Source organism: Onychomys torridus, chromosome 3, assembly GCF_903995425.1.
Source record: "Onychomys torridus chromosome 3, mOncTor1.1, whole genome shotgun sequence".
NCBI classification, from domain to species: Eukaryota; Metazoa; Chordata; class Mammalia; order Rodentia; family Cricetidae; genus Onychomys; species Onychomys torridus.
The window spans coordinates 96,690,787-96,707,851 of record NC_050445.1 but is presented as its reverse complement, the minus strand read 5'-3'; the positions used below and the strand labels follow the sequence as shown (position 1 = coordinate 96,707,851).

Here is a 17,065-nt window from a genome sequence, read left to right as displayed (position 1 = left end):
TGACGTGTCTGTTGTATAGATTGTAGGTCAAGCTACACTGTTGAGACCAGGAGCTACCTCTGTTTTACAGTCATATAGCCATATACTGGAGAAGTACCTGGTTACTTGTTCTGATTTGTGTTAAAAAGCTTCTCTCTAATCTGAAATGCTCTGTAATTTAGACCATTCCAAATTTGGGGGACTATGAATGTTTAACAGTAAAATCTTGGAGATGTGTGTGTGTGTGTGTGTATACACATACATACATATGATATATATATATATGTATGTATACACACACACACACACACACACACACACACACACCTTTGAATAAGGTATATTCAACCTAAAAATTTGAAATTTTACAGTCCTTAAATATTAATCCTAGGTTCATCTAAATTTACCTAGTTGGAAGTGTGGTATACATTTGTACCCTCAAGAAGTTTACTCATGATTTGGGTAACATTCCTGTTTTTCCACTTCAACTTTTAGTGTACTTCCCTTTGCTGTAAACAATGTCAAGAAACAGAAATAACAACTAAGAATGAAATATTTAGGTAAGATCTTTATTACATTTAGTATACCTCTCTCAATACATTTCTAACTTACAGAATTTTTCCTCCAGTGCCTAAAAAATATAATCAATAAAGAAAATAAGCACAGGTCTGGGGTAAGGCTGTCTTCCAGGCTGGAAATATCCACCATGTCTATACAATATGTTTTTCCTCAATTTTTAATATTTTATTTTCTGACATAATGAGTGCTTCAAGCATTATCTTTCAAGTAGTTATGCTAAATAGGGCATGTCTCTGAATATGTGCTCCGTGATACCGTAATTTAACACTTTGATGAATTCATTAGAATTATAAAACAAGACAGTAAATCAAGAAAATAAGGAAACTGATGTAAGATAAACAAACATGACCTCTTCATTAGGCTTTTTAAACAATAGTGTTTCCCTTGGACTCATCAAAGAAAATTTTCAAGCAAAAATAGAGTATCTGCCAACCTCCTGTATCCTGTACTTATACTGACACAAAATTCAAAAATTAGAAAAACGTACCCCAAAGAAGGAAAAAATTAGAATTACTGTTTTTCTTTTCATTTTCTTATTCTCCATATTGCTTCTTTGTTGCAGTTTATCCTTATGTGGTCCAATGGCAGCATATGTGAATCCTCATGGATATGTACATGAGACATTGACTGTGTATAAAGCTTCCAACCTGAATCTGATAGGTCGACCTTCTACAGTACACAGCTGGTTTCCTGGGTAATACGGTTGTGTTCAGTTTTTTTGCTGACTCTTCATTTAGTCTTAAGTGAAGCTTCTAGAAATGATATGAGGCAAACAGGCAGGAATAATTTTAACTAATCATTCCATTAATAGGTAGAAATGAGTGGGGGGTGCATATGTTAGAGCAAAAAACTGAAATAGTTGTCATCCCATTGTAAAACTGTATGATCTACTGTAACTACAACTATTGGTTGATCCACTAATATATGGATCAAAGGCCTTAAGCAGGGACATAACAAGATGTAAAAACTAGTAAATCTTGCTATATCTAGCCTGCTTTATTCTGCGCCACCTTTTTACTTTGAAATTGGATTAGTGATTTTACTTACTATCCTGCACTTAAAAAAATCCTCGTATTTGACATCATTCTGAAGACTGGAACTAACAAAGTATGTTAATGTAAACACTAAATGCAGAATACTCTACCTGAGGGAAACGGTAACTTGCTAACTTGAGAACAGAAGTGCCTTGTTTTCGAGGAGTTCATGCTCTCCTTCCTCTACCTCATCTGTATATCTCCAAGATTGCTGTTCTTTAACAATAATGTAGTAGAAAGCAGTGAGGTTAAGGCTGGGGCAGTGTAGTCTTTGGCAAACAGCAATATAAAGAAGCTTGTAGTAGTAAAATTGTCAAAACATAGTTTTGAGAATTATGAGAAGGTAGTTTTGTAAATTTATGAGGTTTCAGAGAAATTACATGACAAGCCTAGATCAAAAGTATAAAATAGGTTTCCTTAGCTTATGTTTTTCCTTCACTTTACAGGTATGCATGGACCATTGCCCAGTGTAAGATTTGTGCAAGCCATATTGGATGGAAGTTTACAGCCACCAAAAAAGATATGTCACCTCAAAAATTTTGGGGCTTAACTCGTTCTGCTCTGTTACCCACAATTCCAGAAACTGAAGATGAAATAAGTCCAGACAAAGTAATCCTTTGTTTGTAAGTGCATTGTAAGGATAACTCCCTAACAAGTTGTTTTCTCCAGTCAGATCTGCCCCAGACATCACTGCCTCTGATGTGTGTATAGTGGTTACAGCATTGACTACCAAGTCCAAGAGCACACTTGCTCGGAGGATGAGAAAGCAGTGTAAAACACAAGGCTGGATTCAGAAGTACCTGCTTCAGTAGCTTGGTGCCATTAATTATCGTGTTGAATATGTGGCATTGACAGGATAAGAAAACACATTTGCCATGATGAGAAAGGCTAGGGAACAGGATAGGGCACCACTGCTCTACATGATGAATGTTCCAGGAGCTAGGTTGGCAAGCACAAGACAGAGGCAAAGCAGTGCATACTACTTTGAAAGGAACAAAGTCCTTTTAATTTTCCTTTAGCTTGTCTGAGATACTGATTTGTAAATTTTGCAAATATTAAAGAGTAAAATAAGCAGTTTGAACAGAAAAAAATAGCATTTTTGTGTATTTGCACTATTTATTTGATAATCTTTAAATAATAGTATATGTGCATTTTGCATTTAAGTGAACAGTATATATTTCTAGGATTATACCCTTTAGGAAGTAAAAATTAAAGCAATTGAAGATCATCTTTAAATAAAACTTACCAAACTAATACCTATGTCCACACCTACACTATTTAAACTTATGTAAAAATCAAAGTAATCAAGTAAAATTTAAAGTAAAGTACAGAAATGTAACCCCTCAATGTCATTTTTTAAGTTCCACTTCATTTTATTGAAGCTGAAGTCAGAGTGAGGCAGTGTACAGACAGTACTGTTTACAGGAATCTCACACAACATAGCAGCATTGAGATCACTGCATCTGTGTCCTTCCTGCTCTGGATGCAGGTGGAAGGACAGCAGCAGGAACTCAGTGATGTAAATGCAGGCATTTACTAACCTGTGGACAGGAGTTTCTGAGGCTCCCCTTTTTACAACATAACTGTTCATCTTCCTCTTGTTTGGGCTTCATCACTAGTGATTTTATCAAACTCTAAAAGATGCTGTTTGCTTATATGGTACATGGATACCAAGTGTCTAAATCTAAGCCGTATCCATCTAATTAATAAACTAAACATTTGTGTTCACTTGCTGTGGTACCTGATAGAAAGCCAACACTCTCAATGCCAGCCATTCAGTTATTCCTGTAACAGTCTAAGCTTTGCACACAAAAGGAAATCAGAAAGTCCTGTGTAAATGAATGGCATTGTGGCCTAATTAATTTTAAATCAGCAATCAGCTAAGGCAACAAAAAGTCAGTAGTTAGTTTAGCACACACAAGTGTTCTCTTGGAGTTCCCACCTCCAGTCAAAACAAGTCACAGCTACACTTTTCTCACTGGCCCTACTACAGACTTGGAAAATTCAGAGTTAAGCCTATATGAAGAGGACATAGACTCATTTTTTACTCATGAGTTTACTCATGCTGATGTTTCTTAGGATTTAAGTAAGAAGTGGAAGGAAAGAAAACCGGTCTTACCAAATGTTCCTGTTTCCTAGGGAGCTCATTTTAGGTCTTCTTTATGTGACTTAGAAGTTCATCCTTTTCCATTTGGTAACCACTTTTCTTCCACTGTTCCCGCAACTGCTGCAACAAGGCTCCGATTTCCTTCCCTGAAGAAATGCCCACTTTCCTGATGTCATGTCCACTCACAGGGAAGGGCGGGACAGACCACTGCTGCATCTCCTTGAGCAGACCATGTTCTCCTTGGTACTTGAGCAACTCACACACACGGGCAGGTGCGTCTGGTTCCCTTGACTAAGTGACAGAGTTTTTCACATATTAAACACTCACAATTTCATTCTACCACTTAAATATTTATATAAAGTCTACAGTTTGAAAAATTGCTTTTCCAGTTAGTGAGCTATTTTTCTGACCAAACCTAATACATACTTACATCTATAACGAAGTCTTGATATGGTTTCAATGGTTCTGAACTATCTGTTGCTTTAATCAAGTCTTTCCTGTTTTTAACTAGAAATAAACCCAAGTTTTTCTCTTCTTTTGAAATTTTCAATCTCAAATCCAGTTTTGTGACATCATCTTGTACTTTGAATAAAGAGGCCAAAAGAGTCATTGGTTTTGCTGAAAAGCCTTCAACATTTTTACTGACTTTGTTAAATTCTTCTAAATTTGCATTAGCAGGTAAACCTGTATGGCCCAAAAAAAAAAAAAAGTCAATGGGTTTTTTAATTATAAAACCGTCATTTGTTTCTCATACCATGCAGTTTTTTAAGAATGTGTGGTATTCCTTCTCCACTGCTTATTATCAGCCCATCTGTCACTCTTAACCCCAAGGAAACCCTATCATGTTCTTGTTTCCTGCATCAAGATGTAGCAGGAGGCTGTGGTCACGTCAAGTCACAGCAGATGCCTTCAGTCACGCTCCTGTGTGCACCCATTCCCTACTCAGTAAGTTTGTGTTCTTGTTTGGAATATATTAGCTATGATTACTGACTTCATTCCTACATATTAAGTATTCTTGTAGAAGTGCTAACTAGGTCTAACTGCTGTTATTTTCAACCCTTTCTGATGATAACCAACCTAACCTGCAAAGTCAGGAAGTGGCACAGCTTCAACAAACCCAAGTCACTCTGAACTATTCTTTACCCATAAACTGTCCTAATCCTTAATCCCAGAGTTTATCTTAGAATTTCATTTTCCCATGTAAAATTCCTTAGCTATGTAACACAAAATATTTTACCTCATGCACTTTACACTAGGTATTTTGTTGCTAGAAATTCATACATAATTGTATAAGCTCACCTATGTGAGGAGCCACATCAAGATCATAGATCAGATGGATCAGATGGTTTACGTGGTCACCAGTAAGAATTTTCTTCAGTTCTACCCAAATCCTCTCTCCTGATATTCCAGCCAAACCTTGGGCATTTTCTGCAATTGCTTCTAGAGTCTCATGGTCATGCTCACCAGGTTTGTCGACAATTCTGCCATAAAACCTGTAAGACATTTGACGTGTGACTTTTTTTTCTTAATAAATTTTAAAAATCTTGAAGGAACAAAAAAACAAAAACCCTGCAAGATAAGCCTCAGAGTTTTATTACTTCTATACAGGCATGTATCAGCACATAAAATATTTTCCATTTACTAGGGTTGCCCCATATACATCTAGGTGATGGATCAACAAAGCACAGACAGTGCTGTTTGGTCTGTTTTTAACAGACTGTTTGCATATACTTGTTTAGAGAACTTGCATTTATTGACAAAATACTTATGCTCTGCTACACAGTATTCTGAGTGGTCCCAACTAGTGAACAATGGATGTTATTAGATGTACACTAGCCAGGTAAGGTTATTTTCTTTTAAGGTTAAAATTTTAATATTTTCTTTATATAATCACTGGTAAGAAACTATCAAGATACAACCTACAGAATATTTGTAAATGGTACATCAGATGAGGCATTAGAATACAGAAGGAATTAAAAAAACAACTGCAAAATGTATAAATGGTCAAAAAGTATATGAAATATGTCCAGAACCACTAGTCACCAGGGAAATGCACATGAATCACCCCAGTAAGAATGGCTGTTATCAAAAGTAGCAAGTGCTAAAGAAGCTATACAGAAACACACTTGTACAGCTAAGCAGAAATAAAATAGTACAGGCACTGTAGAAATGGGGAGATGCCTCAAAAGACCAGACAGGAAGTCAGGTCAGTATCACTCTGGCTCTCCTGTGTTTGCTGTGGCTCACTTTTGAAAATAAACTCCTGATCAACTATCAGAAAATGTAGCACATTGAACATATGGTACAGTAGCTCAAACTTGTGGTTTGAGCTGGCCTTGAACTAAGGCTGGCCTTGAACTCATGGCCTTCCTGCCTTAGGCTCCCTCAGTATTAGGATTATAGGCATATGCCACCACTCTCGATGCAATATCCTGTCAATTATAATAGCAGACAAAGCTAGAGATGACTGTTAAATAATCTAGACACAAAAAGACTAGAAATGCATAATCTCACAAGTAGCCAAAAAGGGGTGATGTTAAAGCTGCGGACCAGATGACTTATCTATCAGTGGACACTAAGTTACAGTTACACATGAGATGACGTTCTCATCACTGCTGCAGAGTAGTGACACAGATAACAAAAAAGCTTGATGGGAATTGAATGTTTTAATCATAAACATAGTTAATGTTTGAGGGCAGATAGGGGCTCTACCTTAAATTACAATGTATCATAACACTACATATACATGTATAGCAAAAATTAAAACCACTGCCACCCACAAATCTATCCATGCATTCCACACTTACCAAGTTCATCCACCTTTTAAGTATGTAAAGTTATACTCTGATTTGTTTTACCACTCATTTAATAGCATTTTCTGTCACTTTTGTGTCATTTTGTGCTGAGGCATCTGATCAGATTATGTTCCAGAGCATCTCAGACTCTTAGGCTCTGTGAAGGCAGACACGTTAAATCATTCCTCACTGTGATCAGAGCACCTAGCCCAGTACAGAGTAAGGACTAAAACCACAGGATCAATGAAGGGAAATACATGAATAATGTAAAGGTTTTATGTAGAATGGCTTAATTATGTATATTTTCAAACTCAAAGTCAAAGGGTGCTACCTCATGACTAAAGATAGGTACTTGGGCTGTCCCTATTTTATATTCCTGCTGAAGTACACGACACAAAACAGGATTGTGCTCAGGATAAAACACTGAAATTTTCTATTGTTAAAAGTTATAAATTCTTACCTGAAGTATCTTAAAATTCGAAGATAATCTTCTTGAATTCTCTGTTTAGCATGTCCAACAAATCGAACTTTTTTATTTTTTAAATCTTCATAACCATTAAAATAATCAAACAAGGTACCATCAAAACCTATTCATTATTTTAAAAAAAGGGGAGAAAAATCATTATCAAGTATTTAGTGGGAAGGAAAAAGAATCATCTGAAAATTACCACACAGTAAAAACCCATCAAGGGTAAGAAAAATGAACAAAATTAATTTACCACCCTTGTATAAAGTGGGAAGGAGGGGAAGACACCTGACAAGCTGATTTTCATATTGATACAGAACATCAATAGCAACAGTAATCTTCTAAACATGTATTCCTAAAATAAGAATTGTGGAGAGACCCTGCCCCAAAGAAGTAGGTGGCAATACAGAACACTAATACCTTTTTCCAGCCTCTATGTACATGCATACACACCTGTGCATACATTCAGACATAAGAAAATACATCTTAAAAGCACAGTAACAGACATAGTAGACAAAAACTTTGAAAATATGAATGTGCTTACTGGCAAGAAAAAAAGCAAGCAAGCATCTTGCAGAAAGTTACAAGCTTCAATAATATTCTGGGAAAAATATGTCAGTACCAAAAGAAACTAATGGCTTATTTCCCTAATATGCAAAAGCTGTTTCGAAATAAATAGACCCAAGATGGTAAAGTACCTATTACCTCAGCATTCAGGACACTAAGAGCGTTTCTAGGATGGCCTGACACGTAAATTCAAAAACAAAAAGCAGACCTTATAAATAAAAAAACAGGTTAACAAAATAAAACCCAGAAATCTTAGTAACATTTCAACCTTAGTCACAAATTTTTGAAAGACTTTTCAGATTTCTCTCAGACTGGGTAATATGTGTCTGGTAACAAGAGGCTGTGGCAAAGCAGGTACTCTGGCCCAACACCACACTGTGAGCTGATTATGCAATCACACACACACTAACAAGATCCACTGATGGCTCTGTCACTAAAAAGTGGAGAGGGAGGTTAGTCAAAGCACTCTTACTAGCTTAGAAACAGTATTAAGAGTGAACCACTCATCTTGATCCCCCTTCCAGGGGAAATCTCAAACCCACATAGATAGCTGCTTACCCCAAGAACCCAAAAGAAACTGAATGCATTCATCCAATTAGCTAAGCATATAGGCCAGTCCCTGTGAGATATATCACTCTATGCCATCAGGAACAAGAGAAACTGCTATCACCTTTGGAAAATGACTGTCAATTTAGCTGTTTCACATTAAATGCTATTTGATTATTCTAAAAGGAACAACTTTTTTTTTTTTTTTTTTTTTTGGTTTTTCGAGACAGGGTTTCTCTGTGTAGCTTTGTGCCTTACCTAGATCTCACTCTGTAGCCCAGGCTGGCCTCAAACTCGCAGAGATCCGCCTGCCTCTGCCTCCCAAGTGCTGGGATTAAAGGCATGCGCCACCACCGCCCGGCAGGAACAACTTTTAAGATCCTGCTCTAATGCAAGATTGGCAGGATAGCTAACTCTCTTTCCAACTACCCTCATTCCCATCTCTAATACTGCAAACAGAATGGGGGAGGTGCTTGAACCAGTAAGAATTCAAGGACGACTGAAGAGAAAACTAGGCTAATGTAAGCATTGTTATTGTTGTGCTGATTACTATATTTTTTTAAAAAAGACTAAAGATACAAACAGCCTGTCAGCTAGAGTCCAAATTGTTCCATTTCCGAGCCACACATCAGGCATGTTACCATGAGTTAAATGGCTTCATAGATCTGTTGAGCAGATTAAATTTACTCAATGTGCTTACTATGCTAGGCACATGATAAGGCTCAGCAAACTTGGCGAAACAGCACCAGGAGTAGCTTTGTTTTATGTGAAATACTTCCTTAAAGATTGGTTTTTCTGTGTTAGTGACGCATACTAAAAATATTCCTGTTGGACAAGACTATTAAACCAGTTGGAGTAGTTTCAGTTTGAATTATGTAAAAAGAAACATTTCTATATATTTTTTATATATAGCATTCATTATCTGGGCTCTTTACTGTCATAAATGCCTAGGCTTTGGAAGCTCCCATCATCACTAACTAACCTGAACTATAGCACTTAGTATTCTGCAGCTTTACATATCTATCCTGCCTAAATTTACTTTCTCCATGAAGTAATAATTAAACACAAAAAGACTGTGTAAAATTTAAACTATTGGTGTAGCAGAGATGTACCAAAATACTATCACAACTCACTTCAAGTCCTAATGTTTCTCCTCACCTTTAACATCACAGAAGATTAAGCTGACAGGTATTTCATTATCTAGAGTAACTACTGCTGCTTCCTAAAATCAATGCTAACAAAGATTTTGAGGTTGTATGTAGAGGCAGTAACAAAGATCTGATAGTTATTTGCCATTCTATACAACAATTTTGGACACGTGTGTATAAAACACTGCAGAGAGAAAGTGATGTGGGGTGAGAGGTGTTACACATTTCTCTTGCACTGTTTAGATACAGTAAGTTAGCAGCCTGAATGTGCAAATATGTCAGCACTACTGTTAAGCACTGAGTTATTTACCCCCTTAATCATCGCTATGGTAGAACAAGGGAAACTGACAAACATTCCTGTTGGCAGCTAGTGAGTAACACAGAATCTGAGCCAGAGATGTTGGTGCCACCAACAGGCCAACAGGATATACTGGCTCTCCCAAGTTAGTGCAACTTAAAAGGTGCACAACATTTCCATAGCACAAGTTTACCAAGGAAAGGAAACACTTTGACAGACTGAATTAACATGCAGTCTCATCCTCAAGAGATTACCTAAAAACATGGAATTTATGGTGAGATCTCTTCGTTCAGCATCTTTCTGCCAGTCAGTTGTGAATTCTACTTCAGCATGCCTTCCATCAGTGGTGACGTCAATCCGGAGTGTAGTAACTTCAAAATTTTCTTCATGAAGCTGCAATTAAACACAAATTTGTTGTTAAATTTTAGCAAGTATGAGTGGACGTGTGTGTGCCACAGCCAAGCACAACTTGTCCAAGTCTGTTGTCTCCTTCCACTATTGTGGTTCTGGAGACTAAATTCAAGTTGTCAGGTTGGGCAGCAGGTGTCTTTACCTACTGAGCCCCCACAAAGTTTTTTGTTTTCTTTTTAATTAATTTTTAGTATCACCAAGTATTTTAAAAACTTGTCTTCATTAAGGCAGGATGCTGTGATACCTGCCAATTACTATATGTCTTTTAAAGTCCATTAGTTTAAACATATAACTTTGTACAGAAACATACAATTTTAAAAAAAATGCACAAGAATAGTTTCTTTAAAATACCCACTGTGATTAAGATTGGTTTCAGAGACAAATGTCTAGTTGGGAGAAGTCGGTGGTAGGAAAGAGCACTCAATGCACTGGGCTCCAGTTATTCCATTTCAGAGCAAGCTAGTCTCTGAAACACTAGTAACAGCTCCAGTCTACAGAGAGGCAAAGACCAATTTCTGGAACATACACCACTGAGCAGCAGCTGCTGAAAGAAGTACTGTGTATCCTGAAAGGAGACCACCTCCAGCTGCAAAGGCTGGTAACAACATGATGTAAGCTGAACATTAAGAAGGATCTGGACACGAGATGTGAGAAGAAGCACATTTCAAATGCTATATTATCAATAGTCAGCACAGAGATTTTCCAATCAAACAGCAGTTTAGGACTTCATTGGGAAGTTTGTTCTAGCATTCCTCACAGTTTCACATACTTTTTCAGACACAAAGCTGTACCTTAGTCCTACTATAAATTAAGGCTCTTGAGATACAATTACATATGAAAGGAAAAGAAATAGACTTGAAGTAGGAAAACTATGTAAAATTATTATCAGAAACAATATACTTTCCCTCCCTATGCAAAACCAGGGTGGACCAAAAATAATCAAGATTTGGGGCACCAGAAACTGTTGGTAGTAGAAATGAAACACCACAATGAAAACAGGATTAATTGGAAATCAACAAGCCTTGTCTTCTTTCCCATTTGATTTTCAAAATATTACACAATTGAGCTTATCCCCTGGCACACAACTCTGCGGAATTCTGATCACCACTGAAAACTCTTAAGGGCATCAGGAGTATTAGCTCACATTTTCATAGACTACCAACCATAGGTCACTTTGCTGAATATTGGGAGCATGTGTACACAACCTTTTAACATTGTGACGTTACACTGTCATCTGCAAATGGGATGGACTGCATTCACTGCTGTCTGGGGACACATGTCCAAGGGGACTCGCCCTGCCAGGCCTCGTTAAAAGCATTGTCCAAATATAATGAAAGCCATAGAATATGCAATTTTAAGGAAAACCATTAAGACAAACAGAAAATGCTTAAAAGAAATACTTTGTCAAAACAATTATAACTAATAGCCTATGGAAAAGAAATTTTTTCATTCTGAAACAAGAACTGAACACTGTAAAAGAAATACAGTCCTATGCCATGTAAGGACACTTTAACAAAGGACCTTGCTTGGTATATCATATTATATGCATATTACAGTATTTGTGACAAAAGTGTAACATATGCAGGACATACCTTACTAATGATAATAAACAACTATTTACTAGTTTCTGTATTTACCACACTCATTTATAGTTACTTTAATGTACGTCACATGTCATTCATTTAACAAAGGAGGTATGTTCTAAGAAATCTGTTGCTAGGCAATTTCATTAACAATTTAATTGTTTTTAAACTTTTTACAATAACATTTGAAACATAAGATACAGCTATAAAAATAGTTAATGTCCTGTTGTAAATCATATTACTCTTTTTAAAAACTTTTTTGTTAACCAGACCCAAATTAGTTTAATTCTACCAGAGAGGGGGTAGTGAGGATCCACCCCACATCTTAGCGACTAGGAAGTTCACAGGTGAAGCTGGTCTCCTCCATGACAAAGGGTAGTACCTCGTGGAGTATGTCCAGAAAGACCTGTCTCAATCTGGTCAAATACACTCCCAGAACACTGTTTAAATGATGCAGTCCTAAATGCAAACTCTGAACCTGAATTAACCAAAAACTATGATATTAATCATACCCTGGAACGATGGGGAAAGGAGAGTATCTGGGCTTGCTGTGGAGTGGGATGGCAAGGAAGCAGAATCACAGAAATGAAGAACCTCTTTAAACCTACAAATTAAAAACAAAATCTACAACCTCACAAATTGTAAAAGTGAGTATCAAACTTACATAAGTACTCCAACAGATGAATAGGCAAGATTTCCGAGGGTAGGAGGCACTGACATTTCTATTTATACTGTTTAAAAATTTGATACTGTTTGAAAGCATTCTGCGGGGCTTTCACTCACCCTGGCAGTGATCGTCCCATGCTTCTCTCCTTTGTTGTTTATCATGCGGATGCCAGCTGACTGGAACATCTCCTTCATCTGAGTAGGGGTGGCAGTGGTGGCAAAATCCACATCTTGAGGCTTCACCCCATTGAGTAAATCCCTCACTGCTCCTCCTGCTATTCTTAATTCATGATTCTCTTTGGCAAATAATTCTGAGGAAAGAAGATTTTGTTGTTGTTTGTTTCTTAACACAATGTGATTGAAGATTAAAACTGAGATAAGCACAAGGTCTTGTCATCTATTACAGAAAGCAGAGATCACTGAGCAGTCCTGTATGAGAATGAAAACAATAGACAGGCAGTGGTATGTACACCTTTAATCCCAGCACTCAGGAGGAAGAGGCAGGGAGATGTCTGTGAGTTCAAGGCCAGCCTGGTCTACAGATCATGGTCCAGGACAGCCATGACTACACAGAGAAACCCTGTCTCAAAAGACCAAAAAAAAAAAAGAAAAGAAAGTCCAAACATCTGAAATGGTTCTCCTCCACTAGACTGCCCCCAAGAACTTTGAGAATTTCTTTCTGATCCAGCAGATAGTTCAGAATTTCAAGATGCCTTAAGATCATCACTATAAGTGTGCATTTCAAAAGAAAGCAATGAACAATTCTGCTTGCTTCTCTGTGATATATGTGTACACTTTAGAATGGAAATTGTTCTATTTCTTTGGGAAAAAATGTAAAGACAGTATACTTATGGATGAAACCTATGATAAATATTATAGCCAAGAACTCTTAAAACTGCATATATTGTTTGAAACCAATTTCAATCTGTGTTATACAAAGTATAAACACTACCCAAGGCATGCCTTGCACAGTTTTCCAGTCGGTTTCAGTCTGTGTTCTTAGCTACAAATTAAGAAAACCTAGCAAACAACTAGCTTCTACCAGTCCAAAGGCTAAGAATGCCAGCAGATAGCAAATTAGTCCTATAGAAAAGCTCCTTCATTATGCCTACCTCTCTGATGTACCACACCAATGCATTTCAAACTTGTGTTGATTTATGACTTTCTCTGTTCTATAAAACAATAAAACTGCTTTCATATTTGAAAATGGAATCTGAGGTAACCTACTTCTGTCTTCCTGGGGTATGGACACTCAAATGGCTCCCCATAAGATGAAAATTGAGGTTTTTAAGTTGATAACCAAAGCATAATGTCTTCTTCCTGAAAACATACAATCCTCTTCAGATCCCACTTCCTCAACTCTCTCCAAAACACACTAATCCAGGCCCCAATATTGTAAAGTCAGTTCCAAAGCTGTGGCAAGGCTGCAGGGCTCTCCATAGGCAGTATTCTTCCTTTACTGAACAGAGCAGCCTGGCGTGTCCTTGGGATCATGCCTTCAGTTAAATGCATCCCTAGTCGCAACTCAAAATGCAATCCTCAACTTGTCCTCCTCCATACTGTCCTTCCACCCACTGTCTTCAAACTGAGCAGTCTCACTCTGCATTGTCTAAAATGGCTCGACTCAACAACCTTGCCTTAAATACACCTGGGCTCCTGAACAAGATACCACTTCCATAAGCCCTCTCCAATAAGCGTTCATGCTCCCTTAATTTCTAATCAAGTCTCCCCAAAAATACTGCTGTTAAGGGTCTTTAAAATGTAAAAATCATGTTCACAACTTTCATAAGACTAAAGAGAGTCCATGTCCCAAACAACTAAAAAACTACCCAAACTGGGATCTATTTCCTTTAACCCTAAACCAGGCCTCTAAACTCTGCTTATTCTGACACAGGGCTCTCAATGTCTTCATCTCCTTGTCCAATGCCAAGCCACTGGCACCTTAAATCCAGCCTCCATAGCTGGATCACTCTAAAACACCAGAATATATTATACTAGGAAATTTCTCCTCCTACAGATTTGCACTGCAATGTCCAAATCCTCTAAAATACACAAAGGCTCCCACATCTAACTTCGGTTTCATCTCTCTCTAATCTTTGCTCCAAACTCCCTGAAGTTTACTTCCACCTTTGTTTGCACTGAGCATGTCACTCTGAGTGCCTTCCCACCATGTCCAGTCCAGCTCACTGGCCAGTGGACAGACTACTTGTCCAGTACCATCAACTAGGAAAGACACTGCTTACAGACAGCAGTGAAATGGGCTTTAAGGATGTGACTCCTCAGAGGCTGAGCTCACTATGCTCTACACCTAAGGATATATGCGCAGCACAAATTGAAGTTGATGGGTTATTTAAAAAAAAAAAAAAAAAAAAGGACAGAAGTCGGGTGAGTAGGAAGGTGAAGGAAGGAACTGGAGGACTTAGGATGATTATGATCAAATTGTAGGAAATTCTCAAAGGATAAAAGTATCTTTAAAAAGATAGTCAAGAAACTATAATATCTGACATCTTAAATACTCTTTCTATAAGGAGGGGTGATAGAAAATGGGAAACTAGGGGCTGGATGAGCTTATGAAAAAGAACAGGTTCAATCAGCCCCAATTAGAGCTGTTAGGTCTGCAGTACTCACGTAGCAGCTGATAGTCACTTATGGTCACGGAGCATCTGAAGTGGGTAAGTCTGAATAAAGACATGCTGTACCTGTTAGATATGTCCCACATGCATAGATGTGACAAGAATAATCACTTTCACAAAAATCATACTCCTGGGATAGCTTATTAGTTACAGAAGGTTAAATATAACACCTGGAGAACTATTAATTTCACCCATTTCTTTTTAGTTTTATAATCTAACTAGAAAAGGTTATCACATGCAGGTTTATCAGGTTTATTTATTTCTGTTGGATATATTTCTAGCACTTTTCACTGATTAAATCACAGTGAAAACAGCATCATAAACTTGCATTTAAATCCTCTACTTCACCTAAAGAACTTAAAAGGATGTTTTCCTCAGTAGGTACCTAAAATACCATCGTCTCATGTGACTGAACACAAAAGTACTCTTGGAAATAACACAGTATTTTTAAATCAATGGTTCCCCCAGTCTGTTCAACAGAAGTAGTCTGCAGAGTCAGAACAAAAGCAATAGATGTTCATCCTTCTGAGAGTCAGTGGGATGTAGGATAGAATCCCAGCTTTTGTTTTAAAAGTACTTCAAGGGCCTGTGTGATGTTTGAGTGGGTACGAGTACTTGCCACCAAGCCTGATATCCTGAATTCTACAAGTAGACTACTGACTTCTACAAGTAGTCTTCTGAGCTCAACACAGAACATGCACCCTGCTCTTCCCCAATAATAAAGGCACCTCAAGTGCATCCTAGGTGATTTACACACCCACAACTCAGTGTATTGCTGGAAGCCTTCTTAACATACCCACAAGCTTTCAACTGCAGCTATGGATTACTTCAACATCATCTGCTCACATTAAAGACCAAAACTGTAGCACCAGCAATTTTCTGGCTGTCTCCAAGACAAGCTTTACAGGTGCACACACGGAAAACGAGGAAACATTTTTTTTTATTTCCTTCCGTTCTCTCAGAAAGCAATTATACAAAGGAAATGTAACTTCACTGTTTACAAACTGGACGACACCAGACTCTGCAAATTTAAAATTCAACTCCTTCAGTTAGTTATTTTGGAAATAAGACAAGGAACTTCCCTTCATAAGCATGTGTTTCCTCTTCCATACAGAACACACATCGAGAGGTGTTGGGTCTCACCACATAATGTATGGTAAATGGGATTCCTTAGAGACCTAGAAAGGCTGTGCTTCATGCTGCAGTCTACTTCCCACTTCTAGTGATTGGGTTTATGATTTTCAATTTATCCCAAGTAGGCCTTTCTTTCATTAGCCCCCACAATAATTATCTCAATGTTGGTTAAAGGATGTTACCCCTTATATCTCTGTGGTGCACAATTCCAAAGAACAAAAGGCTACCTTAAGCTCTCACCTGTCAGGCTCTTCAACCCTTCTGTGAAAAGTGACTGGAATTCTGGAGACTGCAACTTCATTGTAAATAGGTATCGCTTTACAAGGCACAATCTACTCCAACTACAGCTCAGGACCTGCCTGTGCCAAGGATACAGGCACCTCTGCATCTGGAGACAGTCACCAACTACACATCTACAAGGCAAACACATGGGTGCGCTAATTAAACTTCAAAATGAGACAAACAAATGCTGTCGGAAAGCGCAACTAGCAAACTCAGCTCTCCTGGTAAGAACCTAGAAGTGACCCTTTAAAGAACGCTAAATCTCCCGGGTGGCAGCCACCCAATTCTGTACTCCTGATACGTTTACTATATCGGAAGCAGGAGGAGATGAGAGTCCCAGAAAATGAAACATTAGACTGGCAGGAACAGGACCTCTCCAGAATACGTCAGTTACACGTGCTCATCACCCTCCGTCCCCACGCAAGGTCGGCCTCCGGGTTTCACTGCCTCCAAAGTTGGAACTTGGCGGGGTTGCCTCGGCAGTTCTCGCCCTCTGCTCGATCTCCGCGAGACGGCAGCTCTTAAAAGACCCCGAGAAAAGTGAGGCGCCGCGGGGAACAGCTACCCTCGAGCAGGCCACGTGTGTCTGAAACGCCTGCTTTTCGCTCAACTCTGAAAACCGCCCGGATCCCGCTGAGACGCGGCCGCCGCCCACGGCTGGGTGAAGAGACCGGGCGTCGCCAAGAAGGGGAGCACCTCCGACCTCCCGCTATCTCCCACGGGAGCGTTCGGACGCACGCGGTACCGGCCGGGTGGACTCGGTACCTTAGGAACGCAGCATTCCTACGCAGAGGGCCTGCTTACTCGCTCGCCTCCCCGCCACACGCCCACTTCCGG

The 17,065-nt window shown here is 38.5% G+C and overlaps 2 protein-coding genes across 6 annotated transcripts in view; one reads left to right on the top strand and one right to left on the bottom strand.

Annotated features, from left to right (window-relative positions):
• The window catches only part of Crbn (cereblon), a 19,808-nt gene extending 15,502 nt beyond the window's left edge, over window positions 1-4,306 (top strand). For both annotated transcript variants that reach the window (XM_036182020.1, XM_036182019.1), the window contains exons 9-11: window positions 475-539; window positions 1,121-1,252; window positions 2,039-4,306. In XM_036182020.1, coding sequence (XP_036037913.1) covers window positions 475-539; window positions 1,121-1,252; window positions 2,039-2,219 — 378 coding nt within the window. In that variant the 3' untranslated portion in view covers window positions 2,220-4,306. The remainder of the gene's footprint in view (window positions 1-474; window positions 540-1,120; window positions 1,253-2,038) is intronic.
• Trnt1 (tRNA nucleotidyl transferase 1) lies at window positions 528-17,065 on the bottom strand. Of its 4 annotated transcripts, none has more exons than XM_036182022.1 (9): window positions 16,994-17,065; window positions 16,187-16,359; window positions 12,297-12,490; window positions 9,774-9,912; window positions 6,955-7,081; window positions 4,999-5,192; window positions 4,130-4,383; window positions 3,712-3,990; window positions 528-1,310 (listed from the first exon to the last, which is right to left on the bottom strand). In XM_036182022.1, exons 2-8 carry the CDS (start codon window positions 16,332-16,334, stop codon window positions 3,742-3,744), a joined length of 1,305 nt encoding a protein of 434 aa, XP_036037915.1. In that variant the 5' UTR covers window positions 16,335-16,359; window positions 16,994-17,065; the 3' UTR covers window positions 528-1,310; window positions 3,712-3,741. The 4 variants fall into 4 exon arrangements, with proteins under 4 accessions (XP_036037915.1, XP_036037917.1, XP_036037916.1 ...); XM_036182024.1 differs by lacking the exon at window positions 16,994-17,065 and adding an exon at window positions 16,794-16,987; XM_036182023.1 differs by lacking the exon at window positions 16,994-17,065 and adding an exon at window positions 16,601-16,785.